Consider the following 16,641-nt stretch of genomic DNA (forward strand, 5'->3'; position numbering starts at 1 on the left):
ATTCTTTTTTTTGTAAATTGAAATTTGCTATCGTAAATGTTTGCAACACCTCCGCTTTTGCGGGATGCACGGGGGATATGGTCACTAGTGTAGCCAGGAGGTGAGGCCTCATTTAACACACTAAATTCATCAACAAGAATGAACAGGTAACATTACACTTACAAAAGTTCCAGAAGAATAAAGACATTTCAAATGGCATATGTCTATGTACAGTGTTGTAAAGATGTGCAAATAGTTAAAGTACAAAATGGAAGATAAATAAACATAAATATGGGTTGTTTTGCAATGGTGTTTGTTCTTCACTGGTTACCCTTTTCTTGCGGCAATAGGTCACAATTCTTGCTGCTGTGATGTCACACTGTGGTATTTCACCCAATAGATATGGGAGTTTATCAAAATCTGAGGGAAATATGTGTCTCTAATATGTTCATACATTTGGTAGGAGGTTAGGAAGTGCAGCTCAGTTTCCACCTCATTTTGTGGGCAGTGAGCACATAGCTTGTCTTCTCATGAGAGCCAGGTCTGCCTGCGGCGGACTTTCTCAATAGCAAGGCTATGCTCACTGAGTCTGTACATGGCGAAGATTTCCTTAAGTTTGGGTCAGTCACAGTGGTCAGGTATTCTGCCATTGTGTAATCTCTGTTTAGGGCCAAATAGCATTTTAGTTTACTATGTTTTTTTGTTAATTCTTTGCAATGTGTCAAGTAATTTTTTATTTTATTTCTCATGATTTGTTTGGGTCTAATTGTGTTGCTGTCCTTAGGTTCTGTGGGGTCTGTTTGTGCTAGCGGAGCAACAGCCAGTGAAAGTGCAGGGTGCCAAATTCAAAACAACAGAAATCTCATAATTAAAATTCCTCCAGCATACAAGTTTTTTACACCATTTTAAAGATAGAATTCTCGTTAATCCAGCCACAGTGTCTGATTTCAAAAAGGATCTACAGCGAAAGCACCACAAACGATTATGTTAGGTCATCACCAAGCCACAGAAAAACACAGCCATTTTTTCCAGCCAAAGAGAGGAGTCACAAAAAGCAGAAATAGAGATAAAATGAATCACTAACCTTTGATCATCTTCTTTAGACTGGTCCATCTCCTAGCAGGGTCAGGGTTAGACTGGTCCATCTCCTAGCAGGGTCAGGGTTAGACTGGTCCATCTCCTAGCAGGGTCAGGGTTAGACTGGTCCATCTCCTAGCAGGGTTAGACTGGTCCATCTCCTAGCAGGGTCAGGGTTAGACTGGTCCATCTCCTAGCAGGGTTAGACTGGTCCATCTCCTAGCAGGGTCAGGGTTAGACTGGTCCATCTCCTAGCAGGGTTAGACTGGTCCATCTCCTAGCAGTGTCAGACTGGTCCATCTCCTAGCAGGGTTAGACTGGTCCATCTCCTAGCAGGGTTAGACCGGTCCATCTCCTAGCAGGGTTAGACTGGTCTATCTCCTAGCAGGGTTAGACTGGTCCATCTCCTAGCAGAGTCAGGGTTAGACCGGTCCATCTCCTAGCAGGGTTAGACTGGTCCATCTCCTAGCAGGGTCAGGGTTAGACCGGTCCATCTCCTAGCAGGTTCAGAGTTAGACCGGTCCATCTCCTAGTAGAGTTAGACTGGTCCTTCTCCTAGCAGGGTTAGACCGGTCCATCTCCTAGCAGGGTTAGACTGGTCCATCTCCTAGCAGGGTCGGGGTTAGACCGGTCCATCCCCTAGCAGTTTCAGGGTTAGACCGGCCATCTCCAAGCAGGGTCAGGGTTAGACCGGTCCATCCCCTTGCAGGGTCAGGGTTAGACCGGTCCATCTCCTAGCAGGATTAGACTGGTCCATCTCCTAGCAGGGTTAGACTGGTCCATCTTCTAGCAGGGTTAGAACGGTTCATCTCCTAGCAGGGTTAGACCGGTCCATCTCCTAGCAGGGTTAGACCGGTCCATCTCCTAGCAGGTTCAGGGTTAGACCGGTCCATCTCCTAGCAGGTTCAGGGTTAGACCGGTCCATCCCCTAGCAGGTTCAGGGTTAGACCGGTCCATCCCCTAGCAGGTTCAGGGTTAGACCGGTCCATCTCCTAGTAGAGTTAGACTGGTCCTTCTCCTAGCAGGGTTAGACCGGTCCATCTCCTAGCAGGGTTAGACTGGTCCTTCTCCTAGCAGGGTTAGACTGGTCCATCTCCTAGCAGGGTCGGGGTTAGACCGGTCCATCCCCTAGCAGGTTCAGGGTTAGACCGGTCCATCTCCTAGCAGGTTCAGGGTTAGACCGGTCCATCCCCTAGCAGGTTCAGGGTTTAGACCGGTCCATCCCCTAGCAGGTTCAGGGTTAGACCGGTCCATCCCCTAGCAGGTTCAGGGTTAGACCGGTCCATCTCCTAGCAGGTTCAGGGTTAGACCGATCCATCTCCTAGCAGGTTCAGGGTTAGACCGGTCCATCTCCTAGCAGGTTCAGGGTTAGAACGGTCCATCTCCTAGCAGGTTCAGGGTTACACTGGTCCATCTCCTAGCAGGTTCAGGGTTAGACCGGTCCATCTCCTAGCAGGTTTCAGGGTTAGACCCGTCCATCTCCTAGCAGGTTCAGGGTTAGACCCGTCCATCTCCTAGCAGGTTCAGGGTTAGACCGGTCCATCTCCTAGCAGGTTCAGGGTTAGACCGGTCCATCCCCTAGCAGGTTCAGGGTTAGACTAGTCCATCCCATAGCAGGTTCAGGGTTAGACCGGTCCATCTCCTAGTAGAGTTAGACTGGTCCTTCTCCTAGCAGGGTTAGACCGGTCCATCTCCTAGCAGGGTTAGACTGGTCCTTCTCCTAGCAGGGTTAGACTGGTCCATCTCCTAGCAGGGTCGGGGTTAGACCGGTCCATCCCCTAGCAGGTTCAGGGTTAGACCGGTCCATCCCCTAGCAGGTTCAGGGTTAGACCGGTCCATCCCCTAGCAGGTTCAGGGTTAGACCGGTCCATCCCCTAGCAGGTTCAGGGTTAGACCGGTCCATCTCCTAGCAGGTTCAGGGTTAGACCGATCCATCTCCTAGCAGGTTCAGGGTTAGACCGGTCCATCTCCTAGCAGGTTCAGGGTTAGAACGGTCCATCTCCTAGCAGGTTCAGGGTTACACTGGTCCATCTCCTAGCAGGTTCAGGGTTAGACCGGTCCATCTCCTAGCAGGTTCAGGGTTAGACCGGTCCATCTCCTAGCAGGTTCAGGGTTAGACCCGTCCATCTCCTAGCAGGTTCAGGGTTAGACCCGTCCATCTCCTAGCAGGTTCAGGGTTAGACCGGTCCATCTCCTAGCAGGTTCAGGGTTAGACCGGTCCATCCCCTAGCAGGTTCAGGGTTAGACTAGTCCATCCCATAGCAGGTTCAGGGTTAGACCAGTCCATCTCCTAGTAGAGTTAGACTGGTCCTTCTCCTAGCAGGGTTAGACCGGTCCATCTCCTAGCAGGGTTAGACTGGTCCTTCTCCTAGCAGGGTTAGACTGGTCCATCTCCTAGCAGGGTCGGGGTTAGACCGGTCCATCCCCTAGCAGGTTCAGGGTTAGACCGGTCCATCCCCTAGCAGGTTCAGGGTTAGACCGGTCCATCCCCTAGCAGGTTCAGGGTTAGACCGGTCCATCTCCTAGCAGGTTCAGGGTTAGACCGATCCATCTCCTAGCAGGTTCAGGGTTAGACCGGTCCATCTCCTAGCAGGTTCAGGGTTAGAACGGTCCATCACCTAGCAGGTTCAGGGTTACACTGGTCCATCTCCTAGCAGGTTCAGGGTTAGACCGGTCCATCTCCTAGCAGGTTCAGGGTTAGACCGGTCCATCTCCTAGCAGGTTCATGGTTAGACCGGTCCATCTCCTAGCAGGTTCAGGGTTAGACCGGTCCATCTCCTAGCAGGTTCAGGGTTAGACCCGTCCATCTCCTAGCAGGTTCAGGGTTAGACCCGTCCATCTCCTAGCAGGTTCAGGGTTAGACCGGTCCATCTCCTAGCAGGTTCAGGGTTAGACCGGTCCATCCCCTAGCAGGTTCAGGGTTAGACTAGTCCATCCCATAGCAGGTTCAGGGTTAGACCAGTCCATCTCCTAGTAGAGTTAGACTGGTCCTTCTCCTAGCAGGGTTAGACCGGTCCATCTCCTAGCAGGGTTAGACTGGTCCTTCTCCTAGCAGGGTTAGACTGGTCCATCTCCTAGCAGGGTCGGGGTTAGACCGGTCCATCCCCTAGCAGGTTCAGGGTTAGACCGGTCCATCCCCTAGCAGGTTCAGGGTTAGACCGGTCCATCCCCTAGCAGGTTCAGGGTTAGACCGGTCCATCTCCTAGCAGGTTCAGGGTTAGACCGATCCATCTCCTAGCAGGTTCAGGGTTAGACCGGTCCATCTCCTAGCAGGTTCAGGGTTAGAACGGTCCATCACCTAGCAGGTTCAGGGTTACACTGGTCCATCTCCTAGCAGGTTCAGGGTTAGACCGGTCCATCTCCTAGCAGGTTCAGGGTTAGACCGGTCCATCTCCTAGCAGGTTCATGGTTAGACCGGTCCATCTCCTAGCAGGTTCAGGGTTAGACCGGTCCATCTCCTAGCAGGTTCAGGGTTAGACTAGTCCATCTCCTAGCAGATTCAGGGTTAGACTCGTCCATCTCCTAGCAGGTTCAGGGTTAGACAAGTCCATCTCCTAGCAGATTCAGGGTTAGACTAGTCCATCTCCTAGCAGGTTCAGGGTTAGACTAGTCCATTTCCTAGCAGGGTCAGGGTTAGGGTCAGGCAGGTTCAGGGTTAGAACGGTCCGTCTCCTAGCAGGTTCAGGGTTACACTGGTCCATCTCCTAGCAGGTTCAGGGTTAGACCGGTCCATCTCCTAGCAGGTTCAGGGTTAGACCGGTCCATCTCCTAGCAGGTTCAGGGTTAGACCCGTCCATCTCCTAGCAGGTTCAGGGTTAGACCCGTCCATCTCCTAGCAGGTTCAGGGTTAGACCGGTCCATCTCCTAGCAGGTTCAGGGTTAGACCGGTCCATCCCCTAGCAGGTTCAGGGTTAGACTAGTCCATCCCATAGCAGGTTCAGGGTTAGACCGGTCCATCTCCTAGTAGAGTTAGACTGGTCCTTCTCCTAGCAGGGTTAGACCGGTCCATCTCCTAGCAGGGTTAGACTGGTCCTTCTCCTAGCAGGGTTAGACTGGTCCATCTCCTAGCAGGGTCGGGGTTAGACCGGTCCATCCCCTAGCAGGTTCAGGGTTAGACCGGTCCATCCCCTAGCAGGTTCAGGGTTAGACCGGTCCATCCCCTAGCAGGTTCAGGGTTAGACCGGTCCATCCCCTAGCAGGTTCAGGGTTAGACCGGTCCATCTCCTAGCAGGTTCAGGGTTAGACCGATCCATCTCCTAGCAGGTTCAGGGTTAGACCGGTCCATCTCCTAGCAGGTTCAGGGTTAGAACGGTCCATCTCCTAGCAGGTTCAGGGTTACACTGGTCCATCTCCTAGCAGGTTCAGGGTTAGACCGGTCCATCTCCTAGCAGGTTCAGGGTTAGACCGGTCCATCTCCTAGCAGGTTCAGGGTTAGACCCGTCCATCTCCTAGCAGGTTCAGGGTTAGACCCATCCATCTCCTAGCAGGTTCAGGGTTAGACCGGTCCATCTCCTAGCAGGTTCAGGGTTAGACCGGTCCATCCCCTAGCAGGTTCAGGGTTAGACTAGTCCATCCCATAGCAGGTTCAGGGTTAGACCGGTCCATCTCCTAGTAGAGTTAGACTGGTCCTTCTCCTAGCAGGGTTAGACCGGTCCATCTCCTAGCAGGGTTAGACTGGTCCTTCTCCTAGCAGGGTTAGACTGGTCCATCTCCTAGCAGGGTCGGGGTTAGACCGGTCCATCCCCTAGCAGGTTCAGGGTTAGACCGGTCCATCCCCTAGCAGGTTCAGGGTTAGACCGGTCCATCCCCTAGCAGGTTCAGGGTTAGACCGGTCCATCTCCTAGCAGGTTCAGGGTTAGACCGATCCATCTCCTAGCAGGTTCAGGGTTAGACCGGTCCATCTCCTAGCAGGTTCAGGGTTAGAACGGTCCATCACCTAGCAGGTTCAGGGTTACACTGGTCCATCTCCTAGCAGGTTCAGGGTTAGACCGGTCCATCTCCTAGCAGGTTCAGGGTTAGACCGGTCCATCTCCTAGCAGGTTCATGGTTAGACCGGTCCATCTCCTAGCAGGTTCAGGGTTAGACCGGTCCATCTCCTGGCAGGTTCAGGGTTAGACTAGTCCATCTCCTAGCAGATTCAGGGTTAGACTCGTCCATCTCCTAGCAGGTTCAGGGTTAGACAAGTCCATCTCCTAGCAGATTCAGGGTTAGACTAGTCCATCTCCTAGCAGGTTCAGGGTTAGACTAGTCCATTTCCTAGCAGGGTCAGGGTTAGGGTCAGGGTTAGGATCAGGGTCAATGAAAATAGTCCGGGTAGCCATTTGATTGACCTTTTCCACTTGTGTTTTCTCCCTCAGGTCTACCTAAGATGTTGGTGACCAGGAGCTATTTCGGCGTGCCCAGTCCCATGTGTGGTCCGCCCCTCAACATACAGCAAGGTGACATCATCGAGCTCGTCTGTGCTGATCTACACAGCACTTGGTGGCAGGTGACACATCGTTCTGTGTGTTTCTCTGTGTGTATGTGTGTGTGTATGTGTGCGTGTGTGTCTTGCGTGTGTGGGTGTGTCTTGTGGGTGTGTCCTGTGTCTGTGTGTGTGTCTGTTTTTGTGTGTGTGTGCGTGTGCGTGTGTTTGTGCATGTTTGCCCTGCGTGTGTATGCGTGTGCGTGTGTGTGTGTGTGTGTGTGTGTGTGAGTACTGTCAGAGCACTGAGCAGGTAAACCTATTGAGACACATCTCTCAGATTGGGCCTAAAGCTGAAGGAGCACAGTGGAGCTGAAGGAGCACGGTGGAGCTGAAGGAGCACAGTGGAACGATAGACATCATTTTATTTATAAAAGTGTGCCTCTGTGACTGTGTGACTGTGCCGCTGTGACTCTGTGCCTCTGTGACTGTGTGACTGCGTGCCTCTGTGACTGTGTGCCTGTGCCGCTGTGACTGTGTGACTGTGTGCCGCTGTGACTCTGTGCCTCTGTGACTGTGTGACTGCGTGCCTCTGTGACTGTGTGCCTGTGCCGCTGTAACTGTGTGACTGTGTGCCGCTATGACTCTGTGCTTCTGTGACTGCGTGCCTCTGTGACTGTGTGCCTCTGTGACTGTGTGACTGCGTGCCTCTGTGACTGTGTGCCTCTGTGACTGTGTGACTGCGTGCCTCTGTGACTGTGTGACTGTGCCTGTGTGACTGCGTGCCTCTGTGACTGTGCCTGTGTGACTGCGTGCCTCTGTGACTGTGTGCTTCTGTGACTGTGTGACTGTGTGCCGCTGTGACTGTGTGCCTCTGTGACTGTGTGACTGCGTGCCTCTGTGACTGTGTGCCGCTGTGCCTCTGTGCCTCTGTGACTGTGTGACTGCATGCCTCTGTGACTGTGTGCCTCTGTGACTGTGTGACTGCGTGCCTCTGTGACTGTGTGACTGCGTGCCTCTGTGACTGTGTGACTGTGTGCCGCTGTGACTGTGTGCCTCTGTGACTGTGTGACTGCGTGCCTCTGTGACTGTGTGCCTCTGTGACTGTGTGCCGCTGTGACTGTGTACCTGTGTGACTGTGTGCCTCTGTGACTGTGTGACTGCTTGCCTCTGTGTCTGTGTGTCTCTGTGACTGTGTGACTGCGTGCCTCTGTGACTGTGTGACTGTGCCTGTGTGACTGCGTGCCTCTGTGACTGTGTCACTGTGTGCCACTGTGACTGTGTGCCTCTGTGACTGTGTGACTGCGTGACTGTGTGCCTCTGTGATTGTGTGACTGTGCCTGTGAGACTGCGTACCTCTGTGACTGTGTGCCTCTGTGACTGTGTGCCGCTGTGACTGTGTGCCTCTGTGACTGTGTGACTGCGTGCCTCTGTGACTGTCACAGAGGCACAGTCACAGAGGCACAGTCAGATTTGAATAAGATGCCAACCAAATCAGACCAGAAAATAGATGGAGTCATGTTGATAACAAAATACTGTGACAATTAAACAAAAATGTTGTTAAGTTCAAGACATTGATCAGAAAGACTAAAATAACACTTCTTGCCATATAAATAAAATGATGGCTATCGTTCCACTGTGCTCCTTCAGCTCCACTGTGCTCCTTCAGCTCCACTGTGCTCCTTCAGCTCCACTGTGCTCCTTCAGCTCCACTGTGCTCCTTCAGCTCCACTGTGCTCCTTCAGCTCCACTGTGCTCCTTCAGCTCCACTGTGCTCCTTCAGCTCCACTGTGCTCCTTCAGCTCCACTGTGCTCCTTCAGCTCCACTGTGCTCCTTCAGCTCCACTGTGCTCCTTCAGCTCCACTGTGCTCCTTCAGCTCCACTGTGCTCCTTCAGCTCCACTGTGCTCCTTCAGCTCCACCGTGCTCCTTCAGCTCCACTGTGCTCCTTCAGCTCCACTGTGCTCCTTCAGCTCCACTGTGCTCCTTCAGCTCCACTGTGCTCCTTCAGCTCCACTGTGCTCCTTCAGCTCCACTGTGCTCCTTCAGCTCCACTGTGCTCCTTCAGCTCCACTGTGCTCCTTCAGCTCCACTGTGCTCCTTCAGCTCCACTGTGCTCCTTCAGCTCCACTGTGCTCCTTCAGCTCCACCGTGCTCCTTCAGCTCCACTGTGCTCCTTCAGCTCCACTGTGCTCCTTCAGCTCCACTGTGCTCCTTCAGCTCCACTGTGCTCCTTCAGCTTTAGGCCCAATCTGAGAGATGTGTCTCAATAGGTTTACCTGCTCAGTGCTCTGACAGTGCTCACACACACACACTGTGTGACGCTGTGACTGTGTGCCTCTGTGACTGTGTGACTGTGTGCCCCTGTGACTGTGTGACTGTGCCTCTGTGACTGTGTGCCTCTGTGACAATGTGACTGTGTGCCTCTGTGACTGTGTGCCTCTGTGCCTCTGTGACTGTGTGCCTCTGTGACTGTGTGCCTCTGTGACTGTGTGCCTTTGTGACAATGTGACTGTGTGACTGTGTGCCTCTGTGACTGTGTGCCTCTGTGACTGTGTGACTGTGTGCCTCTGTGACAATGTGACTGTGTGCCTCTGTGACAATGTGACTGTGTGGCTGTGTGCCTCTGTGAATGTATGACTGTTTGCCTCTGTGAATGTATGACTGTGTGCCTCTGTGAATGTATGACTGTGTGCCTCTGTGACTGTGTGCCTCTGTGACTGTGTGACTGTGTGCCTCTGTGACTGTGTGCCTCTGTGACTGTGTGGCTGTGTGACAATGTGACTGTGTGCCTCTGTGACTGTGTGACTGTGTGCCTCTGTGACAATGTGACTGTGTGACTGTGCCTCTGTGACTGTGTGCCTCTGTGACAATGTGACTGTGTGGCTGTGTGACAATGTGACTGTGTGCCTCTGTGACTGTGTGACTGTGTGCCTCTGTGACAATGTGACTGTGTGACTGTGCCTCTGTGACTGTGTGCCTCTGTGACTGTGTGCCTCTGTGACTGTGCCTCTGTGACTGTGTGCCTCTGTGACTGTGAGCCTCTGTGACAATGTGACTGTGTGGCTGTGTGACAATGTGACTGTGACTGTCTGACTCCACTGCATTTCTACCTGCAGTGTCAGTGTGTAACATACTCCTAAGGATGACTGCACATGAAACGCTGGCTAATCCACTGTTTGTTAAATGTGAAAAGTGTTGGTACAAACCAAAGATGAGGTGTTTAACAGAAACATGTAAACACAGGGACAGGATGTGGAGGAACATGTCATCATGTTCTCAAGTGGGGGATGTCTTACAGCACACACACACACACAATCACACGCACTCACACACACCCACACACACACACAATCACACGCACTCACACACACCCACACACACACACAATCACACGCACTCACACGCACCCACACACACACACACACACACACACACACACACACACACACACACACACACACACACACACACACACACATACACACACACACACACGCACACACACACACACACCCACACACACCCACACACACACACACACTCACACGCACTCACACACACACACACACACGCACGCACGCACACACACACACTCACACGCACACACGCACACTCACACTCACACTCACACGCACACTAACACACACGTACGCACACACCCGCACACACACACACTAACATACACCCACAAACTAACACACACGCACACACACGAAATCACACACACATACACACACACACACGCACATTCTAACACACGCTCACACACACAGACACACGACGTGTCTTTAATCTAGGAGAACAATAACAGGCCAGCAGGAATACACAGATAAACAGAGAGTAGCAGCAGCATGAAAATGGGGTTGGGGTCAATGCAAATAGTCTGAGTAGCCATTTGATCCAGTCCACAATCATCTCCTTTGTCTTAATCATGTTGAAAGAGAGGTTGTTGTCCTGGCACCACACTGCCAGGTCTCTTACCTCCTTCCTATAGGCTGTTTCATCGTTGTCATTGATCAGGCTTACCAATGTTGTGTCGTCAGTCGTGCCTGTTGGAGTCGTGCCTGGCCATGCAGTCATGGGTGAACAGGGAGTACAGGATGGGACTGCGGACGCACTCCTGAGCGGCCCCTGTATTGAGAATCAGAATTGCAGATGGGTTGTTACCTACCCTTACCACCTGGGGAGGCCCGTAAGGAAGTCCAGGATCCAGTTGCAGAGGGAGGTGTTTAGTCCCAGGGTACTTAGCTTAGTGATGAGCTTTGAGAGCACTGTGGTGTTGAACGCTGAGCTGTAGTCAATGAAAAGCATTCTCAAATTGGTGTTCCTTTTGTCCAGGTGGGAAAAGGCAGTGTGGAGTGCAATAGAGATTGCATCATCTGTGGATCTGTTGGGACGGTATGCAAATTGAAGTGGGTCTAGTGTTTCTGGGATAATGGTGTTGATGTGAACCATGACCAGTCTTTCAAAGCACTTCATGGCTACAGATGTGAGTGCTACGGGTCGGTAGTCATTTAGGCAGGTTACCTTGGTGTTCTTGGGCACAGGGACTATGGTGGTCTGCTTGAAACATGTTGGTGTTACAGACTCAGTCAGGGAGAGGTTGAAAATGTCAGTGAAGACACTTGCCATTTGGTCAGTGCATGCTCAGAGTACACATCCTGGTAATCCTTCTGGCCCTGCAGCCTTGAGAATGTTGACCTGTTTAAAGGTCTTACTCACTTCGGCTACGGAGAGTGTGATCACACAGTTGTCCGGAACAGCTGATGCTCTCATTCATACTTCAGTGTTGCCCGCCTCGAAGTGAGCATAGAAGTGATTTAGCTCGTCTGGTAGGCTCATGTCGCTGGGCAGCTCAAAGCTGTGCTTCCCTTTGTAGTCTGTAATAGTTTACAAGCCCCGCCACATCCGACGAGCATCGGAGCCGGTGTAGTCCGATTCAATCTTAGTCCTGTATTGACGCTTTTCCTGTTCGGAGGGCATAGCGGGATTTCTTATTAGCTTCCGGGTTAGAGTCACACTCTTTAAAAGCGGCAGCTCTATCCTTTATCTCAGTGCAGATGTTTTCTGTAATCCATGGCTTCTGGTTGGGGTATGTACGCACAGTCACTGTGGGGACGACGTCGTGGATGTAATCATTGATGAAGCCGGTGACTGATGTGGTGTACTCCTCAATGGCATCAGAAGAATTCCGGAACAGTCTGTGCTAGCAATAGTAGAGTCCTGTAGCTTAGCATCTGCATCCTCTGACCACTTTCTTATTGAGTGAGTCACTGGTGCTTCCTGCTTTAGTAGGAATAAGGAGGATAGAGTTATGGTCAGATTTGCCAAATGGAGGGAGAGGGAGAGTTTTATACGCATCTCTGTGTGTGGAGTAAAGGTGGTCTAGAGTTTTTTTTTCCCTCTGGTTGCACATTTAACATGTTGATAGAAATTAGGTAAAACTGATTTAAGTCCCCTGCATTAAAATCCCCTGCCACTAGGAGCTCCACCTCTGGATGAGCATGTTCCTGTTTGCTTATGGTCCTATACAGCTCATTGAGTGTCGTATCAGTTTGTGGTGGTAGATAACAGCTACGAAAAATATTGATGAAAACTCTCTTGGTAAATAGTGTGGTCTACAGTTTATCATGTGATACTCTACCTCAGCCGATCAAAACCTGGAGCCTTTCTTAATATTAGATTTTGTGTACCAGCTGTTATTTACAAATAGACACAGACCTCCACCACTTGTCTTACCGGAGACAGCTGTTCTATCTTCCCGATGGACTAAAAACCCACCATCTGTATGTTATCCATGTCGTCGTTCAGCCACGGCTCGGTGAAACATAAGATATTACAGTGTTTAATGCCCCGTTGGTAGGATAGTCTTGATCAGAGATCATCCATTTTGTTATCCAATGATTGCACGTTGGTTAATAGGACTGATGTTAGTGGGGGTTTACTCACTCGCCTATGAATTCTCAGAAGGCAGCCGACCTAGAGTTAGGTTTAGAGTTAGGGTGAGGATTAGGGTTAGGATTAGGAGATAGGATTAGGTTTATAGTTAGGGTGAGAATTAGGGTTAGGGTTAGGAGATAGGATTAGGTTTAGAGTTAGGGTGAGAATTAGGGTTAGGGTTAGGAGATAGGATTAGGTTTAGAGTTAGGGTGAGAATTAGGGTTAGGATTAGCAGATAGGGTTAGGTTTAGAGTTAGGGTTAGGATTAGGATATAGGATTAGGTTTAGAGTTAGGGCAAGAATTAGGGTTAGGATTAGGAGATAGGATTAGGTTTAGAGTTAGGGTGAGACTTAGGGTTAGGAGATAGGATTAGGTTTATAGTTAGGGTGAGAATTAGGGTTAGGGTTAGGAGATAGGATTAGGTTTAGAGTTAGGGTGAGAATTAGGGTTAGGGTTAGGAGATAGGATTAGGTTTAGAGTTAGGGTGAGAATTAGGGTTAGGATTAGCAGATAGGGTTAGGTTTAGAGTTAGGGTTAGGATTAGGATATAGGATTAGGTTTAGAGTTAGGGCAAGAATTAGGGTTAGGATTAGGAGATAGGATTAGGTTTAGAGTTAGGGTGAGAATTAGGGTTAGGAGATAGGATTAGGTTTATAGTTAGGGTGAGAATTAGGGTTAGGGTTAGGAGATAGGATTAGGTTTAGTGTTAGGGTGAGAATTAGGGTTAGGATTAGGAGATAGGATTAGGTTTAGAGTTAGGGTGAGAATTAGGGTTAGGATTAGGAGATAGGATTAGGAGATAGGATTAGGTTTAGAGTTAGGGTGAGAATTATTGTTAGGATTAGGAGATAGGTTTAGATTCATGGTTAGCTGTTAGTGAAAATAGGATTTTGATGGGAATCAATTGTTTGATCCCCACAAGGACAGTTAAACAAACGTGTTTGCATGTGTGTGTTTTGTGTGTGCGTGCATCTTTCCAATCCACAAAGAGTCACTCACCCATTCAGCTCTGTGTTTGTGTGTTTTGGTCTGGCTGGCTGTCTGGCATTGTAACAACAGCAGCACAGATGGCTTTTATGCTCCCCTATGGCCACTAAGACCTATTTCTACTGTATGCTCCCCTATGGCCACTAACACCTATTTCTGCTGTATGCTCCCCTATGGCCACTATAACCTATTTCTGCTGTATGCTCCCCTATGGCCACTAAGACCTATTTCTACTGTATGCTCCCCTATGGCCACTAAGACCTATTTCTACTGTATGCTCCCCTATGGCCACTAAGACCTATTTCTACTGTATGCTCCCCTATGGCCACTAAGACCTATTTCTACTGTATGCTCCCCTATGGCCACTAAGACCTATTTCTACTGTATGCTCCCCTATGGCCACTAAGACCTATTTCTACTGTATGCTCCCCTATGGCCACTAAGACCTATTTCTACTGTATGCTCCCCTATGGCCACTAAGACCTATTTCTACTGTATGCTCCCCTATGGCCACTAAGACCTATTTCTACTGTATGCTCCCCTATGGCCACTAAGACCTATTTCTACTGTATGCTCCCCTATGGCCACTAAGACCTAAAAATAGCCTCCCTTTCTCTTTTCAATTCAATTCAATTCTAAGTGTTATATAGCAAGTGCAAGTGAAATAGATAATAAACAAAACAGTAAACATTACACCAAATGTTTCTCTCCCTCTCTCCCCTGCTTTTTCTCCCCAATTTTCTCTCCCTCTCTCCCCTACATTCTCTCCCTCTCTCCCCTAAATTCTCTCCCTCTCTACCCCCTACATTCTCTCCCTCTCTCCCCTAAATTCTCTCCCTCTCTACCCCCTACATTCTCTCCCTCTCTCCCCTACATTCTCTCCCTCTCTCCCCTAAATTCTCTCCCTCTCTCTCCCCTACATTCTCTCCCCCTCTCCCCTAAATTCTCTCCCTCTCTCCCCTACATTCTCTCCCTCTCTACCCCCTACATTCTCTCCCTCTCTCCCCTACATTCTCTCCCTCTCTCCCCTACATTCTCTCCCTCTCTACCCTACATTCTCTCCCTCTCTCCCCTACATTCTCTCCCTCTCTCCCCTAAATTCTCTCCCTCTCTCTCCCCTACATTCTCTCCCCCCTCTCCCCTACTTTATCTCCCTCTCTCCCCTACATTCTCCCCCTCTCTCCCCTACTTTCTCTCCCTCTCTCCCCTACATTCTCTCCCTCTCTCCCCTACATTCTCTCCCTCTCTACCCTACATTCTCTCCCTCTCTCCCCTACATTCTTTCCCTCTCTCCCCTACTTTCTCTCCCTCCCTCCCCTACTTTCTCTCCCTCTCTCCCCTGAATTTTCTCCCCAATTTTCTCTCCCTCTCTCCCCTATATTCTCTCCCTCTCTCCCCTGCTTTTCTCCCTCCTACTTTATCTCCCTCTCTCCCCTACATTCTCCCCCTCTCTCCCCTGCTTTTCTCCCTCCTACTTTCTCTCCCTCTCTCCCCTGAGTTTTCTCCCCTATATTCTCCCCCTCTCTCCCCTGCTTTTTCTCCCCAATTTTCTCTCCCTCCCCTACATTCTCTCCCTCTCTCCCCTACATTCTCTCCCTCTCTCCCCTACATTCTCTCCCTCTCTCCCCTACATTCTCTCCCTCTCTCCCCTACATTCTCTCCCTCTCTACCCTACATTCTCTCCCTCTCTCCCCTACATTTTCTCCCTCTCTCCCCTACTTTCTCTCCCTCTCTCCCCTGCATTTTCTCCACAATTTTCTCTCCCTCTCTCCCCTATATTCTCTCCCTCTCTCCCCTGATTTTCTCCCTCCTACTTTATCTCCCTCCCTCCCCTACTTTCTCTCCCCCTATTTTCTCTCCCTCTCTCCCCTACTTTCTCTCCCTCTCTCCCCAATTGTCTCTCCCTCTCTCCCCTACATTCTCTCCCTCTCCCCCCTACTTTCTCTCCCTCTCCCCTACATTCTCTCCCTCTCTCCCCTACATTCTCTCCCTCTCTCCCCTACTTTCTCTCCCTCTCTCCCCTACATTCTCTCCCTCTCTCCCCTACATTCTCTCCCTCTCTCCCCTACATTCTCTCCCTCTCTCTCCTACGTTCTCTCCCTCTCTCCCCTACATTCTCTCCCTCCCTCCCCTACTTTCTCTCCCTCTCTCCCCTACATTCTCTCCCTCTCTCCCCTACATTCTGTCCCTCTCTCCCCTACATTCTCTCCCTCTCTCCCCTACATTCTCTCCCTCTCTCCCCTACATTCTCTCCCTCTCTCCCCTACATTCTCCCCCTCTCTCCCCTACATTCTCTCCCTCTCTCCCCTACGTTCTCTCCCTCTCTCCCCTACGTTCTCTCCCTCTCTCCCCTACATTCTCTCCCTCTCTCCCCTACATTCTGTCCCTCCCTCCCCTACTTTCTCTCCCTCTCTCCCCTACATTCTCCCCCTCTCTCCCCTACATTCTCTCCCTCTCTCCCCTACGTTCTCTCCCTCTCTCCCCTACGTTCTCTCCCTCTCTCCCCTACATTCTGTCCCTCTCTCCCCTACATTCTCCCCCTCTCTCCCCTACATTCTCACCCCCCCCCCCTCCTCCTCGGTGATAGCGGATAGAGTTACAGAACTACCATTATTCATCACTGTGGTAACCAGCAGACCATAATTCCTGTTCTGGTGCCAGACTAATATAATTGATCACTGTAATTTAATTTGGCTCTGTTGACTCTAACAGGGTTAAAGCTGGATGATTATCACAACATTCATCTGAGCCTCATAATCAATAGGAGAGTTTTTCAAAAGCACTGATCAAATGTTATTAAAGCTAACTGTATTAGGGGCGCTTAGATGTGTTATCTCTCTCTGTGTGACTCAGATGTGCTGTCTCTCTCTGTGTGAGTCAGATGTGCTGTCTCTCTCTGTGTGACTCAGATGTGCTACCTCTCTCTGTGTGAGTCAGATGTGCTGTCTCTCTCTGTGTGAGTCAGATGTGCTGTCTCTCTCTGTGTGACTCAGATGTGCTGTCTCTGTGTGAGTCAGATGTGCTGTCTCTCTCTGTGTGACTCAGATGTGCTGTCTCTCTCTGTGTGACTCAGATGTGCTGTCTCTCTCTGTGTGACTCAGATGTGCTGTCACTCTCTGTGTGAGTCAGATGTGCTGTCTCTCTCTGTGTGACTCAGATGTGCTGTCACTCTCTGTGTGAGTCAGATGTGCTGTCTCTCTCTGTGTGAGTCAGATGTGCTGTCTCTCTCTGTGTGAGTCAGATGTGCTGT

At 50.5% G+C, this 16,641-nt stretch overlaps 1 protein-coding gene across 3 annotated transcripts in view; it reads left to right on the plus strand.

Moving 5' to 3' along the window:
• LOC109885250 (guanine nucleotide exchange factor VAV3) overlaps positions 1–16,641 on the plus strand; it is a 218,414-nt gene that overhangs the window by 159,874 nt on the left and 41,899 nt on the right. For all 3 annotated transcript variants that reach the window (XM_031836405.1, XM_031836407.1, XM_031836406.1), the window contains exon 20: positions 6,414–6,544. In XM_031836405.1, coding sequence (XP_031692265.1) covers positions 6,414–6,544 — 131 coding nt within the window. The remainder of the gene's footprint in view (positions 1–6,413; positions 6,545–16,641) is intronic.

The sequence above is a fragment of the Oncorhynchus kisutch genome, linkage group LG11 (assembly GCF_002021735.2).
Source record: "Oncorhynchus kisutch isolate 150728-3 linkage group LG11, Okis_V2, whole genome shotgun sequence".
In the NCBI taxonomy this organism is placed as follows: Eukaryota; Metazoa; Chordata; class Actinopteri; order Salmoniformes; family Salmonidae; genus Oncorhynchus; species Oncorhynchus kisutch.